Source organism: Hesperophylax consimilis, chromosome 13 (assembly GCF_061612785.1).
Source record: "Hesperophylax consimilis isolate HC1 chromosome 13, BYU_Hcon_1.0, whole genome shotgun sequence".
NCBI lineage: Eukaryota > Metazoa > Arthropoda > Insecta > Trichoptera > Limnephilidae > Hesperophylax > Hesperophylax consimilis.
In genome coordinates this window covers 36,983,040-37,000,120 of record NC_142848.1, presented here as the reverse complement: position 1 = coordinate 37,000,120, position 17,081 = coordinate 36,983,040, and the positions used below count along the sequence as shown (strand labels likewise).

Genomic DNA, 17,081 nt, shown 5'->3' with positions numbered 1-17,081 from the left:
ATTATTAATTATAAATATTATTAATTATTAGTTATAAATAATTAATTAACGAAAAAAATTCCAACAAAGTAACATCATCACATTCCTATTAAATACGCCGTTTAAGTTGAATCGAATTCGAAATCGAACCGAATATAATTTTATTGTTGATTTCAGCGCCAAAATGCGGCCAAAACGAGGTGGTGGATAAGTGCGCGCTGTGCGGTGACCTTCTGTGCCAATGTGTTCGCTGGAGAAGTAGCCAGATGCACCAAGCCCCACAGCTGCCCTGTGGAGTGCCGTTGCTTGCCTGGGCACGTCAGAAACGACAAAAAGCAGTGCATCAAGCCAGCACAATGTAAGTCAAACGATTTCTTTAGATTTATTCGTATACCCACCACCTTATAATCTACAAAGAATTTCAAAGGCTGCCCCTGTAGATTCCGAGAGGCCAGAGTTTATGTTCTTCGGGCCGGTATAAAATGGACATAAGCCGAGTGATCCAGACCCTGCGCAGAGAAGTCCCATAATGGACTGACCTGCAAGACGTTTCCTTATTGATCTCTACTTTTTTGCGCAGGCTCTGGACTTACTCGGTTTATGTCGATTCCTCACTGACCCGTCTTAATGAGGCATTTCCTAGCAATATCAATGTTATCAGTACTTATGAAAATGGTTTCATTATTTGTCGTTAACCCAAGTTCAAGGAGTCTAGCACAGTGAAATCGATAAATTTACAATATCGGATCGATAGGCGTAAATAACGAAGATTTTTTACCGATTTTCCCAGGACGGATCAATATTGGTTCTGAAACACGCTGGCAACACTGGCGCATCTAATTAATAAATGACATTCCTAAACGTCAGAAGTCTACGTACACGTAAAAAAATTGACAATGTCAACTTTAATAAACTTTGGTGCTATTATACTTACCTTTATAGCGGCCAATTAATGTGTATAGTGTAGGTTGTGATAAAGTAAAAAGATGTTGTTGATAATTTAAGTTTAATGAAAACACGTTACACTATAACACGAAATTAATATCAGAAGGATTTAGTAGGGATCAAGAAATGTCGACTGCCAAGGTAGACCGGAGAAACAGGAATGTTGGTCGGTAACGAATTAGCAGCGAGCTCTGTTTTTGGGTTGCCATCCTTAAAACGGTGTTTCCGTATTAAAATATTATTTAGGGTTGGCTGACAGTTCTTGACTCCACATACCTTCCCCCCAGTGTTAACGATACAGATAAAAATTAGGGGTTAAAAAAATATTACACAAATTGTATGACGTCAGTTACATAATATAAACAAATTCAATACGTGACGTCATCGCAAAATAACATAAGCCTATGCGTTCAGAAAGATATATCTTAAATGGTGAAGTTACTTTATGAACAATACATTTATATGTTTGTGAACGCATTGGCATGAACAAATTCCTACATAACTAATAATAACATTATTCGAAAGTTAAATCCTTTTAAAAAATATGTTGTTTCTATTTATAATTGGAGCATTTACTGCATCGACAAGTTTTATATTTTGTATTTATTTTCAAAACCAAAAGTTGCAAACAGAGTGCATTTAAGACTTTAATGTTTAAAAACAATAAATGGTATTACAACATTTGACAAAAGTGGTTATTATTTAACTTATCTAAACCTTTTTATATGGTAATGCATCTACGAACAGTGTTGTCGGAGCATGTTATGAAATTAAGCATAAGTTAATTATAAAATAAAAAGTAGGAATCTATTTCCAGTTGTATATATTTTTAATAATGCATCTACAAACAGAGTTCGGAGCATGAGTTGTCAATTATTGAGTTATTTTAAAGTTGATTATTCTAAATATTATTTATTACATATTTAAATAACTACAAATTTGTCTTATAATATAGGAACATGATATCAATGTATAAAGTATGAACAGAAGTGTTTCTTCAATCTTTGAACAAAGTGAAACGACTATTAATGTCTCTATATTATAAAATTATTTATATCCGTGTTATGGAAAAAAAGAAAAAAATACATATTTAAATGTTTTTGTAAAAGTACATATAGCAATAGCATGGCTGTGAGTACATAAATCTAAATCTTTATCTTTGAGATTACAAGATAATTAAAATTATAACAAAACAACTGTCATATGTTCGTAGAATGTGTTTGTATAGATAATATTATCAAATGGCTATGTTTTCTTACGAACAAATGACAATGGTTCAATTCTGTAAAGAATAATACATATAGGTCTCAACGACATGTTACATCAGATGAATGATCACTACATCTGATGTAGCATGGTTAAAAGCGTTTATATTTATAACAGAGTCATCACATATAGTAGTAAGTTATTTCTAAACAAGATTTATACAGAAGTTGTCGCATATAGCGAAATACATAATTATCCTAGAAAATATATGTATATGAGTTTGCACTATAATATGGTAAGTGAAAAGTTAGCTAGGTAACTTTGTGCGATTACATGGAATCACTTCATGGTTTTAAAGGATGAAAGTATTCATCGTAATAAGGTTTTTTATAAAATGATAAAAAACGTAGTAATTTGCAAAGTAATTATAATAAGAAAGGTCAGGTTTTCATCAAGAACTTGAACGCTTAAATATTATGTATGTAACAGTAATTTAAAGAAAAATAAATGTAGGTACCTATATGAAATTCAATCTTTAAATCGATAGCAAGAGTAGATTCTTAATCAATGTTTCTATCATGAGTTACAGAAAATTTATGTGTAAGAAAATTATGCCTTTTTTATGCATTAGTATGTACCGTATCTTTTTGGAAAATGGACTTGTCGACCTGATCTTGTTGTTGTTTTTGCTTCAGGTGAGTCTGGAATTGATGCATGATCTGGAACATTTTCCTCGGTGGGAACGAAGGCTGGTTTCAGGCGGTCTATCGAAACGCGCTTAGGTTTACCTTTAATGGTGATGACATAGGTCTTGTCATTTCGTTCCTCGACCTTATAAGGTCCCTCGTATGGGTTTTGTAACGGTTTTTTAACACTGTCGGTCCGCAGAAATACGTGCGTAGAAACGGGAAGTTCCGAGTGTACAAAAAATTTTCTTGAGCTGTGATTAGAGGTAGGAGTTGATTTAATTAATTCAAATTTCCTCTGTAGACGTCCGATATAAGTATCGGGTTCTTCTCGTGGAGTACTTGTGAAGAAGTCGCAGGGAAGTTTAAGAGTTCTTCCATAAGTAAGTTCGGCTGGCGAACATTTCAATTCTTCACGAAGAGTAGATCTCAGGCCAAGTAGTATAAGTGGGAGGGTTTCCATCCAGTTTTGCTCACCACTTGCCATGAGAGATGCTTTTAAAGTACGATGCCAACGTTCTATAATTCCATTCGCTTGGGGATGGTACGCTGTGGTTCTTAAGTGTTTAATTCCGAATTTCTGAGTAAGCTTTTTAAATAAATGGCTTTCGAATTGACGACCCTGGTCCGAAGTTAAGGTTATCGGTACTCCATGTCGTGCGATCCAGTGGTTCGTCAGTGCTGAAGCTACTGTCTCGGCTGTAATGTCCTTTAAAGGAATTGCCTCGGGCCAGCGGGTAAATCTGTCTATTATGGTTAATAGGTACTGGTACTCGTTGCAAGCTGGCAATGGGCCTACGATGTCAATATGTATGTTGCTGAAGCGATCTTCTGGTAATAAATACGTTGCCGGGGGGGCAACCGTATGTTTGGAGATTTTTGCTTTCTGACAAGCGATGCAGTGTTTCACGAAGTATCTTATGTCAGCTTTCATGTTTGGCCATACAAATCGTTGTTTGATAGTGTTAGTTGTTCCTGCAACGCCTGGATGACATACGTCATGTATGCTCTGTATGACAGTTTTTCGCATGTCTAGTGGTACAAAAGGTCTGACATGACCTGTCGAGATGTCGCACCATACTGATGCGTCTGTGCCAGGGATCACCATTAGTCGTAAGGATAGGGAGGAGTCATCTTTTGCCTTAATTAATTCGTCGTCTTGACTCTGCGCTTGTCCCATTTCCTTGTAATCAATAGTAGGACTGTTAATCTCTTCGACCCGAGATAGAGTGTCAGCTATTGTGTTTTGGTGTCCCGAAATATGCCTTATATCAGTAGAAAACTGCGCAATAAAATCCAGTTGTCTCTCCTGGCGTGGAGAACTAGACGCTCGTTTTTTATTGAAGGCGAAGGTGATAGGTTTATGGTCAGTATAGATAGTGAACGTGCGACCTTCTATGTTGTTTCGGAAATATTTTACAGCTTCGTAGACACCTGTTAGTTCACGATCGAATGTGCTATATTTTCGCTGCGGTGTTGTAAATTTCTTAGAAAAAAATCCGAGAGGTTCCCAAGTGTTATTTTTAAATTGTTGTAAAGAAGCTCCAATTGCCATGTCAGAGGCATCTACCATGATGGCAATTCTTGAGTTGGGATCTGGGTGTGCTAGGAGGGCTGCGTTCGCGAGTTGATTTTTACAATCATTGAATGCCGCTGTCAGCTCCTCGTTCCAAATGAGTGAACGCTTGTCGTTTTTCTTGTATCCTTTTATACAGTTAAATAGTTTTTCTTGAGTGTTGATGGAATTTGGGAGGAACTTGCGATAATAGTTCAACATTCCTAGGAAGCGTCTTAATCCGTTGGCAGTTTTTGGCAGCGGAAAGTCGGTAATAGCCTTGACTTTCTCTTTGATCGGTGTCATTCCCTCTGAAGTGATTGTGTGACCAAGAAAGTTAACAGTTGTTACACCAAAATTACACTTTGAAACGTTTATAACGAGGCCATTATCGGCGAGTCGCTTAAATAGAGTATCCAAATGTTTCCTGTGTTCTTCTTCGTCTTCTGAGGCTATCAGGATATCGTCCAGGTAGACAAAACAAAAATCAAGGTCTCTGGTAACTGCGTGCATAAATCGTTGAAAGGTCTGTGCAGCGTTTGAGAGGCCGAATTGCATAGATGTGAACTCAAATAGGCCAAATGGTGTGATTATGGCCGTTTTAGGGATATCCTCTGGTTCAACTGGTATCTGGTGGTACGCTCGAGTGAGATCTATAGTGCTGAAGATTCGTGCTTTCAATAGTTTGTGCGAAAAGTCGTGAAGTTGCGAAATAGGATATTTGTCCGCCAGAGTTTTTGCATTTAATCGCCTGTAATCACCGCATGGTCTCCACTCTCCATTGGGTTTCCTCACCATATGTAATGGGCTTGCCCAATTACTTTTAGATGGTCTACAAATTCCTTGTTCCATTAAGAATTTAAATTCTTTCTTAGCAGCTTCCAAAAGGGCTGGTGCCAGTCTGCGGGCACGTTCTGTAACTGGGGGTCCTTTGGTCTCGATACAATGTGTGACGGAATGTTTTCTAATTTCTGGGATTTTCATATTTGGTCTAGTTAAACATGGGTATTTATTCAAGATATCGCCGTACTTTTGTGATGATGCTATTGTAGAGATGCCAGAAGTAGGTCCTTTGAAAGTGGTGCCTTTGATGTGTAGTCCTGTCGATTGATCCAATAACATTGCTTTCTTTAAATTCACCGTCAGGTTGTGGTGATAGAGGAAATCAGCTCCGAGTATAGCTCTCGATACATCAGCTACGATGAAGCGCCACTTCATTGCTCGGCGTAGACCGAAATTGAGTTCTGTAATTTGTGTGCCATATGTTTTAATAGGTTTACCATTTGCGCCATATAATGTTGTTGGAAAATTGTCAGAAGTTATACATTTCGTACGGTGGTCCTTATTTCTAGGAATAACAGAAACATCTGCCCCCGTATCTACTAGAAATTTCTGTCTGGTTTCCAAATCGTAAATGAAGAGACGACAACTGTTGTATGGAAGTTCACACGTCCCTACTGTGGGCTTCCGTTGGCGTTTCCCGCGTTCGTGCTAGCATATGTGCATGGCTTGTAGCACCGGTAAGCCTTGTCGCCGTACCTTGCATGCGGTTGGCAATATCCAAGATTCTTTATAGGAGATTTGCCGCGAGACCTGGACCTGGGTCTCCAAGCGGTAGTTTGCCGAGAAGAACTTGTTGTTGGTTGGGAGTAATCTCTTCGACGTGGGCTTTGGTACCTGCGGCCACGGAAGTTGTGAGACTGGTCGTTGTTCTGATTGCTTTTCGACAATTTAAATTGTTTCACTTCTTGGGTTAAAGAAACAATCTGGTCTTGTAGATTTTGTAGAATGGTGTTTAATCCTGATTCGGGATGCGACGGGCCTGGTTTGTGGTTTTCCTCCACCGCGCTGCATTCAGGTTTCTGATAGACCTCTAAAATTTTATCAGCGGCCGAAGCTAGCTGATCTATATCGTTGTCGGGGAGTGCTGATAGAATTGCTTGGGCGTGTTGAGGCAAGCGCTGCAGCCAAAGAGTCTTCACTATCGCACTTTTATTAAGCATTGGTTCCGCCAGTTCTACCATATGTCGTAGGAGTCCAGTGGGTTTTCTGTCTTCTAACTGGATTCCGGTGAGTAGACGGGTCAGGCGTTTTTCCTCCAAATCCTGCAGGCGCTCAATCAATGCAGTTTTTATTCGTACATATTTATCTTTAGGCGGTGATTCAATTACTATATCACTAACCAATTGTAGCGTTTCGGAGTCCAATGCCGCGACGATTGTATTGTATTTGGTAAAGTCTTCCTTAATTCTGGAATTCGAAAATTGTGCTTCTGCCTGGGCAAACCACAAGGCTATATTGGTTTTCCAGCAAGCTGGTAGGCGTACAGATACATGATGCACGTTTGCTTCCGAATGTGCTGCGCGTTGGTCTTCCATATTGTTCAACTTATCTTGTGAAATTGTTACAGGTTCTTGAAACGATGAAGGTATGTTTGTTTCTTCCGATGAGGTCATTTCCAATAATATGTTACGTAATACGTTAAGCAAGACATAGAAAATCCAAAAAAAACTAGAGAATAATTTGTAAGAATCTATTCCATCTACCGGATATCTTAGCAAGTTATTAGCGAGTTCGCGTTTGTATTGTATTTTAGTGAAGACGCAAACCGCGTCACGTAAGCTATTGTGAAATAGTACGAAAATGATATGAATTTGGTAATATAGTTTACAATATGAATTTGATAGTACAAAATACTGCGAAACTTAAATGTTGATTACCTCAAAGTAAGGTTTGGCAATTATTGGACAATAACCTTATAATTACTACAATAATGTACATTTGAAACATAATTATGTAGGTATGCTGAACAATTCATTGTTTTGGGATATGGCAATAAGAAATCGTGATATAGGTTACTTGTTTGAGATATGTGGGTAGGTTGGCTTGTTCAACTGCAGGTTGTCCACGTGGATTGTTGCGTCATCTTCATTGTCTGGGAAGTAGATGTGGCCGTTGTGGGTTGTAGTGGGTAGGTTGTAATTCATCGAAAGATTATGATGCCATGGTTAGCCACGTTGTTGACAGCCTGATTTCAGGATCTTTCTCACTGAAATTAATTTTAACACGCACTTAATTTTCATAAAAATAGTAAAACATTTCAAGCTTGGGATTGATTGACAAATATGGGGATTAATGGAAAATATACCACGTGTATATTTCCTTAAATTACCGGGACATTTACTTGAATTTATATTAAAAAAATGATTTGTAAGAGAGATATTAATTGGATTGTACTTACCGATCTTGCCCGGGATTCACTGTTTCTCATTTCTGGTCCTTGGCAGTGACGGAATGTTGCAAAATGATTTTAAAATACTAAAGTCGGTAGTCGGTATATTATTCTGAGTCGAAGGGTCACCAATTTGGTGCTATTATACTTACCTTTATAGCGGCCAATTAATGTGTATAGTGTAGGTTGTGATAAAGTAAAAAGATGTAGTTGATAATTTAAGTTTAATGAAAACACGTTACACTATAACACGAAATTAATATCAGAAGGATTTAGTAGGGATCAAGAAATGTCGACTGCCAAGGTAGACCGGAGAAACAGGAATGTTGGTCGGTAACGAATTAGCAGCGAGCTCTGTTTTTGGGTTGCCATCCTTAAAACGGTGTTTCCGTATTAAAATATTATTTAGGGTTGGCTGACAGTTCTTGACTCCACAAAACATTGGCAGTCCGTGTGTACTTTTTGACAATAACAATGGAGTTGATAAGTTCATGGTGTCATTAATCATACATAACTCATAAATAACAACTTTTGTTTCTCAAATCTGGAACGGAATCAATTTATCGCGTGTCCGATGAATTAATTTAGTGTATGGATGGTGTATTCGATTTATTTTAGTTCTAAGAGCTTGGTTAGCTCACCCCCATTCATTAGTAAGTCAGTTATTTTGCATAAAAAACGACATAAAATACCGTTAACTGACCATCCATAGATGACGGATTTCGTCAATATCTTATTGACGAAATATTGGCTTTGTCGTTCGTCCGTGGTTCTAGTGACCTCTACAAGTATTTGTTTAGTGAGTGACTTCTATTCTTCTTATGTTATTTTACTGAATTCGTTGTGTGTGAAACTTTTTCCAGCCACTACAAGCATTGTTTTGGTAACCAGATAAAACAGATTACTAAAATATGACATTATAATAGATTAGGTCAGTTTAATCCTACCAGTTAAGAAGAGGTAAGATCCTAATAACACTTTAATCGTTAACGTTTTCCACCTTATTTGCATTTCTTATAATATTATCAGTGGGTGGTTTATTATCGTAAAGTAAATTTAACAGCTGGTAATAATTTTTCTGAAGGTATTTTTTTTTCTTTGTGATGACATAATTAATGAATTTAAGTCAAATCACTATGTTTACGACGTACAAAACCTAAAAAGGGCTAAACGCATTACACAATGTTTTACAGGTAAATAATACAGAAATATTAGAGACTAGCTAGAGTCCCGGCGTCGACGGACTTTACACAGAGTTTTTCTAAATCAGATCTAGACAGTATTTTTTCCTCTTATTTTGACAAAATCAAGTGTCAAAATTCTGCTTTAACGATGGGAAAACTTATGGGGTGGTTTTTAGAAACTCATATAGACAGTGACCTTCCTCTTGTTTTGAAGATCTGATGTGCAAAATTTACTTAATCTTAGAAAAAATATATAAAAATCACATTCACTGGCCCGCCGACTCTTGTCCATGTAAATATATTATAAAAAGTGTTAATATAATATGAAATATAATTATGAAAAATGTAAGAAAATCTCCATTGAATATTTTCCCTCATCAGATTTCCCCCTACTAACGACAATATTTAATATTTAACCTAATTAACTCCCTCCAATGGTTTAGGAATGCCTTGCACTACTTCGTAAATTCTTCTGCTTTTCCTTTAGCTACTCTCCCAACGTTAATATACATGGTGTCCGGGGGTAAAGTGCACAAACTTCGTGAGGTGATTATACAAGATGGTAGAAGTAAAAAATTACTTTTCGAAATTCCATTTTTTTCCGTACAAAAATATTTTTCCTGAAACATATTTATTTTATTCATACGAACAATTCAACTGACTTGCCTGAAAAATACCTAAAACGTTGAAATTTCTAAAAAAATTGTCCATGTTTTTTAAATTCATAAACATGCAGAATCACCTTCCGAAGTAATTACACCTTACTCCCGGACATCTTATTTTTGACTTTAATAACGAATCATCGTGATGAAAAGAACGTTCTTCTCGAAGGATGTAGATTTACAGTGTGTAAACAAAGTAAATTGACTGTAATTCACTAATATTATGTCTCTTTCAGGCTGCCATGACCCCAACTCGGAGCTGGTGAGTGCCCCCAGCCCCTGCGCGGGCGGGACCTGTGAGTCTCCGGCATTCGCTAACTGCAAGACCAAGCCCCCCGCCAAGGGCTGTCGCTGCAGGGCGAACTTTCTCAAGAGGAGCACCACTAACGCTACTTGCGTAAAGGTCCAAAGTTGCCCCAAGAAGACTACCATTACACCGATCAAGTGTTAATTTTTTCATGTCCTTCATTTAAGCACGTGTTCTTGTTTTCCTTCTATAATTGTAAGAATAATATAAAGCATGAAAAAGTAACAAGTTAATTAATAAAGAACTGAAATTCAAGTTTTTCTTATTTCTAGTTTTCTTCAACAACCCAAAGGTTCCTTAAAACCATGTTCTCTGTATAATCTATTTTTTATTTTAGTTTTAAACCAGCAGGATTGCATTGACAGCAGAAGAATAATGCAAGCCTAGTCTGCCATATTACAAGATATTAAAGAGGAAAATAAAACTGTGAAAAATGAAAATAAAATTTTAAAAAACCAATCGGTACCTAGGTGCCTAATGATACACAAAATAAATTAATCACATAGTTTTTGTATAATTCAAAAGTGTTTGTAAAAAAATAAAAAAAAACATTTTGTAAGAGGTATCATATCCTATGGTATCATATCCTAGGTATCATATAGGCCTCCTTCTACCTACGTATCTATTACTAACTTCATGTAATCTAGTTACAAGCGAGTGTTTGAAATGCTCAGTCCTAATATTGTTACATTTTTTTTATTTTTTTTTTATTGTTTAACTTATAACATTGTTACATTGTACATAAAATTAGGTAATAATAGGTAATAGTGAAAAACATAAGTTATTGAACTTCTACTCCAATGAAGAGTGCTAGCTCTTGAGCTTGGCGTAGGAGTTATTTGACAATTATTTCATGTTTATATCAGTAATTAACATAAATGCAGTACAATAAATATAAACTTAAAAGAGGATTGCGACGATAATTTTGGTTGTAACATGAATTGAAGTTATAACATTTGATAGGTGATATTAATTTTTTTTAAAGATAAATTTGACCTTCTTTTTGAATAAAATAAAATCTGGTATTTTTTTCACTTCTTCGGGAAGACTATTAAAATATCTTATGCCTTTGTAAATGTAATTATTGTGCATTTGTTGTGTTGAAAATAAAGGAATTTGGATGTTAAAATTATGCCTTAAGGATGAGTTAAATTTAAGTTTTTTTTATTACAGTTTCTTTATATATTTGTAATATTGCATCTTTTTTATAGAGGTCTTCAATTGTTGGTACTTCGAAAATTTTGAACAGTGGTGCTGAAGAGAATATTGGTTTTTTTCAAAATTACTTTTATAATTAGTTTCTGTACCACTTTTACAGAGCTTAAAATTTTTTCATATGCACCTCCCCACCCAATGATTCCATACTGAAGTAATGATTGGACTAGTGCGTAATAGACTTTTTTCAGGTTGTTTAGCTTGAGAACATTTCTTAATCTAATGAATATATAGATACATTTTCTAATGCGCTTGACAAGTTTACATATCGTCACCTTAAAGCAATAGTGGGATATCTTCGAAAAATACACTTTTGAGATAAGTATGCAGTTCGATGTAAAATTGTGAGCTCTACATGATGCATTACTGGGATATTTTGTAAAAAAAAAAATGCCAGTGTTACAAGTAAAATCTCAGTATTGAAATGTTCGGTCACTCAGAGCAACACTGAGATATTGATGTTGTCCCACTGTTGCTTTCAAAGGGTCGTTTAAAATACTGAAATAAATTCATTGTCTCACTGTAGCTCTATAGTTTTCAACAAGTTGGGTGATCTTGGAAGAGAAACATAAAGAAACTGAAGGTGAATACTGGTCAGGAGGATGTAGCAAAGTCAGGAAAGGTATGCAGAGCAAAACAAATTAAGCCTGTACTGTGTACTAATTGTTAATACAAATGTTCTGAATCTTTTTGGAAGTTGATCGATTAAAATATTTTAATATTTATGATTCCATGAATCCTAGCTAGTAGTGGTTATTTTTTGAGAGAGATGGACATAACATACGTGTACGTAAGATTTTTTATGGCAACCTTAGATATAAGCAATAATACCATAAGCACTGCATTAAAAAAGAAAACAGACAGCTTCCTTCAAAGGGATGATTTAGTTGATGGTGTTATGAATCTTATCAACAGCTTTAATAGAGTGGAATCACACTATTGTAGTGCAAGATCAGCTCGGATCTCCAAATATCCAAAAGATGTACAATTTGTACAAATAGAAGTGTGTCTCGGTAGGTAATCTCTATGTTACAAACTCTACATACAGGAAAATATTCAATACCAAATTCAATATTTATTTTTTTTAAATCAAAAAAGAACCTTTGCGCATTTTGTGTATAATATTACAACTATAGTACTGCAAATGAGAAATTAGAAAAAATAATAATATTCTGAACACATTCAGAATGTAAAGCTATCTCGACAAGAAAAAGATAAAAACATTACCAAGACCACTGATGATCCTGTAGTTGCCATTTATGACTTTCAAGCTGTTGTGCCGTTGCCGAATGGCAATTTATCTATTTTTTTATAAGAGCAAGTTAAACGTTATAACTTCTGTATTTACAATACCAAAACACGACAGGGCCATTGTTACATGCGACATGAGGGTGTAGCTAAAAGAGGCGCAATTGAAATGTCTACCTGCGTGTACACATTTTTAAAAGACCTATGCCGAGGGAAATGGGAAGTGATCTTTTATTCTGATAACTGTGTGGCACATAATAAAAACAAATTTTTATTTTCCATGTACATGCATGCACTATGAATACTTGATATTCAAATCATTACCTATAAATATCTAATTGTTGGGCACTCAGAGAACGAAAGAGACTCCATTCATTATTGCATCGACAGAGAAAAGGTCAGGGTTTTAAAACAAGGCCTAATATTTATTCCAACGGAATTAGCGATGATCGTGTTCCAAGAAGACAATGAACCTCGTTATAAGTTAACAGAAATGGAAACAACGGACTTCATTGACTGGAAGAAGGTATGTGAGAAGACTGGAAAAAATTTCTGAATAATCACGGACAAAAATAAATGTATTTGGAATAAAGTTAAGATTTTCCAGATCACTAAAGATGAACCGTCAGTTATCAAATACAAAAGCACCAACACCGAGGATCCATTCAATCAGAGTATTAATGTGAGAGAGCGACTAAAGAATGTTTGGAATGAGAATAGTATAATTGTAGGACCAGCTTATACAGTTCCACCTACAATTCCGCCGAATAAAAATCGTGATTTCTTATTTCTTTGCCAAAGTGGTGTTATACCAAAAAAACCTCATAATTTTTTTGAATTAATTTAACTGCCAATACAGACCGCGATGTACAAGAAGAAAATAACGATGAAGGTTCATTGTAGGTTTCCAGAGAATCAACACATATTTGTTTTATTTTTTTGTTCTTAAAGATTTCTGTAAAAAAAATTAAATACTTTTATTCAAAAGGTTTTCTGTTATTTTTGATACTTACCTACTTTTTACTCTTGGTTTTCTGTTAATTTTGTTACATACTTTTATTCTTAAGGTTTTCTGTTATTTTTGTTACATATATTATATCACGCATTTATAAGCACAAATATATATTTTTTTCATTTTTATTCCACCTTACTCCCATACAATTGTCGTATTGACAAACTATAGGAGTGAGTGGGTGAGTACTGTTGAAAATGTATTTATGATTATAAACAGCATGGAAAAACATGCAGAAATAAGAATTATTAATTATTTTAAGCAATAGTTAATAGCAATTAGCCTGAAACAGTCGTCCACATTGAAAAAATCTCCCGAGAAACAATTATTAATTCATTTATCCATCTAAACTCGGAATATTATTACTATGCTTCACTGAGATAATTTGAGATGATTACCAAACACTCCACGCAACAGTGAGATATTTCCAGATTTACGTATACTTTGTCAAAATTAGTATGAAAAAATTAATTATTTTTCTATTATTACAATTTTGTAATGATGTTAAATAATTGACCTTTCTTATACCATATCATTAATCTGCAAGATTAGTTAATTTGATGCTGCGAGAGCTCACGCAAACCTAAAAGTCCTATTATCTCAGAACAGCATTTTTTAAGATATCCCACTATTGCTTTAAGGTGACGATATGTGTCTGTTCCATTTCATATGTTGGTCTACAATTACACTGAGGTACTTTACTTCAGTTGTTTGGTTTAGTATGGTACATGATTTATTACAAACATCTTTGTTACATTTTTTGTTGTGTATTATTATATGAATGTTGGGGTAAGTTTTGAATTTATTTATTGTGAATGGTATATAAACTGTTTTTTTTTTTGCGTTAATTGTAAGTAGATTTGTATCGAACCAGTTTTTTAGGATTTGGATGTCATTATTTGCATTTTCATTTACAATTTTCCAGTCATTACCCTTAATTATGATAATTGTATCATCTGCGTAAGATATAACTGTTCCAGTAAGGTTTTCTTTAAAAATGTCGTTTACGTACATGATAAAAAGTAATGGACCCAAAACAGTACCTTGTGGAATCCCAAAATCACTTGTGAGTGGTAGACTAGATGCGTGATTAATTTTTACTACTTGTGTTCTTTGGTGAAGATAACTTTTTAGCCAACTTAATGCTGTGTCATTAAAACCCACGATCTTTAATTTTTGTATTAGTTCGACATGAGATATGCTGTCGAAGGCTTTTTGGAGATCAACAAAAATACCAACACATTTTAATGATTTGTCTAAAGCGTCTTGTATGGTACTAGATAATTTAGCAATGGCGTCTTTTGTGCTTTTGTTTTCCATGAATCCAAACTGGTTTTCTTGAATTATATTATTAATCTTTATGAACTGAGTTATTATTTTTTTGGCAATTTTTTCTAATATTTTTGCAATGTTTGATAGTAAAGAAATAGGGCGGTAATTGGTTAGTTCTTCCGGATTGCCGGTTTTAAATATTGGTATAATTACAGATTGTTTGTACATGGATGGAAAAACTCCGTTTTGAAAACTTGTATTGATTATATGAGTTAATGGTTTTGATACTTGTGCTTTTACACATTTCAGTGTTTGTATTGTGACCCCATCAAAACCAGGAGCAGAACCTCCTTTCATACCTGTAATAATTTGTTCAATTTCTTCTGGTGTTGTTGGTTGAAATAATTCAAATTTGTGCTCATTATTTACTGTAGTATTTGGGTCATTTGGGGTAAGGCCTTGTTGGATTTTTTTAGCGAGGTTTTTTCCTACATTAGCAAAAAAATTGTTAAATACATTTGCAGCTTCTAGAGGTTTATCTTTACAGCAGATTTTTGAATCATTTTGGTTTACATTGTTGATTGTTTTATTTTTTAAACGTTTTTTATCGACAATTTCATTTATGATGGACCAAACCCTTTTACTGTCATTTCCAGATAATTCAATTTTTTGTTTTGTAGTAGTCATCCTTTGTGCTTTTTATTAGATATGTAAGTTTTTTTTTATAAGCTTTGAAATGTTTTTGTAATGTTATATTTTCCGGTTGTTTTGTATATTGTTTGTAGAGTGTTTCTTTATGTCTAATTGAGATGATTAATCCGTGAGTTATCCATGGTTTGATTGGCTTTAGTTTTGAAGATTAACGACGTCCAGAACTATCGGCCAATTTCAAAACTACCTATCTTCAGTAAGATTCTTGAAAAGATTGTTCATGAGCAACTCTATGACTGTGTTAAGTCTGTTATAACTGATAATCAACACGGCTTTATGAAAAAAAAATCAACTGTATCCAATCTTGCAGTATTCACCGAACATATTTCAAAATCAATGGACAAACGAATCCAAGTGGATGCTATATATACAGATTTCTCCAAAGCATTCGATAAAATCGACCACAGCCTATTATTGTCTAAACTTTTAGCTTTAGGAATACACGGTAATTTGTACCGATGGCTAGTTTCATACCTAAACGGAAGCTCCCAGATAATAGCAGTAAACGGTTTCAATTCTGAGATTGTCAATGTACCTTCAGGTGTCCCTCAAGGATCTCACTTGGGACCGTTGCTTTTTACTATATTTATCAATGACATTGTAAAATGCTTTAAGCATGCTAAAGTTTTACTTTTTGCTGATGACATGAAAATATTTCTTTCTATTAACTCTATTACTGAATGTTATAAACTGCAACAAGATCTTAATAGGCTTAATGATTATTGTACTGTCAACAATCTCCACATGAATACTGCCAAATGTTATGTAATAACCTTTACAAAAAATAAAAATAAAATTGAATATAATTACCATATTACAAACAGTCAACCACTCAATAAAGTCAATCAAATTCGAGACCTCGGTGTACTGATTGACGACAAACTTTCATTCAAGGCACATGTGGATAAGATTGTCAAGAAATCATTGAGCATGTTAGGATTTTTATTCCGTATTGGAAAGGAATTCAACAATATCCATACACTCAAAATTTTGTATTACTCCTACGTCCGTAGTCATCTTGAGTACGCTTCTGCCATATGGAATCCTTTTTATAACATTCACACAAAACGTATTGAAGCTGTTCAAAGAAAGTTTGTACATCACTTGAACTTCAGGAGACAATTACGTTATTACGATATGGAAAGCTCTATCAAGCGCTACGGACTTAAAACATTAAAAAGCAGGAGAGACACTGCGGACATGATTTACTTACACAAAGTGTTGAGTGGTCATATTGACTGTCCAGCCCTTTTGTCATCAATCAATATTAGAGTCCCAAGTAAGAAAACTAGAGACAAATCATTGTTTCATATCGAAATTCCTTCAACGAGTCTCAGGCAAAATTCTTTCTTACTAAGAACTTGCAATCATTATAATAAAACTTATTTTGATGCTGATATCCTGTCGTGTACCTTAGGAGATTTTAAAAAGTTGTTAACAGAGTATTGTAATAATTAACCCTTTTCTAAATTTAATACATTACATTCATCATTTATTCATTATCACTCTTACATATTATTTGTATTTAAGGTGAAACAGATGTGACAATTCCCATACAATCTATTTTTCAGCCACATTTGAAAACTACAGATAATATTTTATTTATTTTAGTACCGAAAAATAATACTCGTAATGAGTTTATCGCGAACGAAAATTTCACTGTTCTATCACTTATAATAACCAAGTAATTAAATTAACAAAAGTAATTATTTTATGCGGGCACCGCCAGCCGAAATGTCCGAATCCGTGTTAGAAGGAGACAAACATATGTGCGAGCCATATGTTTCACGTGCACGCTATTAGCCCATTCCTACGGTGTTAAAGTGGTCAGTAAAAATGTCAATTTGCGCGGCTTGATTTGTTATTC

At 34.7% G+C, this 17,081-nt stretch overlaps 1 protein-coding gene across 4 annotated transcripts in view; it reads left to right on the top strand.

Annotated features, from left to right (window-relative positions):
• The window catches only part of LOC149418932 (uncharacterized), an 84,686-nt gene extending 74,710 nt beyond the window's left edge, over positions 1 to 9,976 (top strand). For all 4 annotated transcript variants that reach the window (XM_089639086.1, XM_089639082.1, XM_089639083.1 and 1 more), the window contains exons 6-7: positions 157 to 337; positions 9,686 to 9,976. In XM_089639086.1, the coding sequence (XP_089495212.1) occupies positions 157 to 337; positions 9,686 to 9,695 (191 nt within the window). In that variant the 3' untranslated portion in view covers positions 9,696 to 9,976. The remainder of the gene's footprint in view (positions 1 to 156; positions 338 to 9,685) is intronic.
• Positions 9,977 to 17,081: the final 7,105 nt, after the last annotated feature.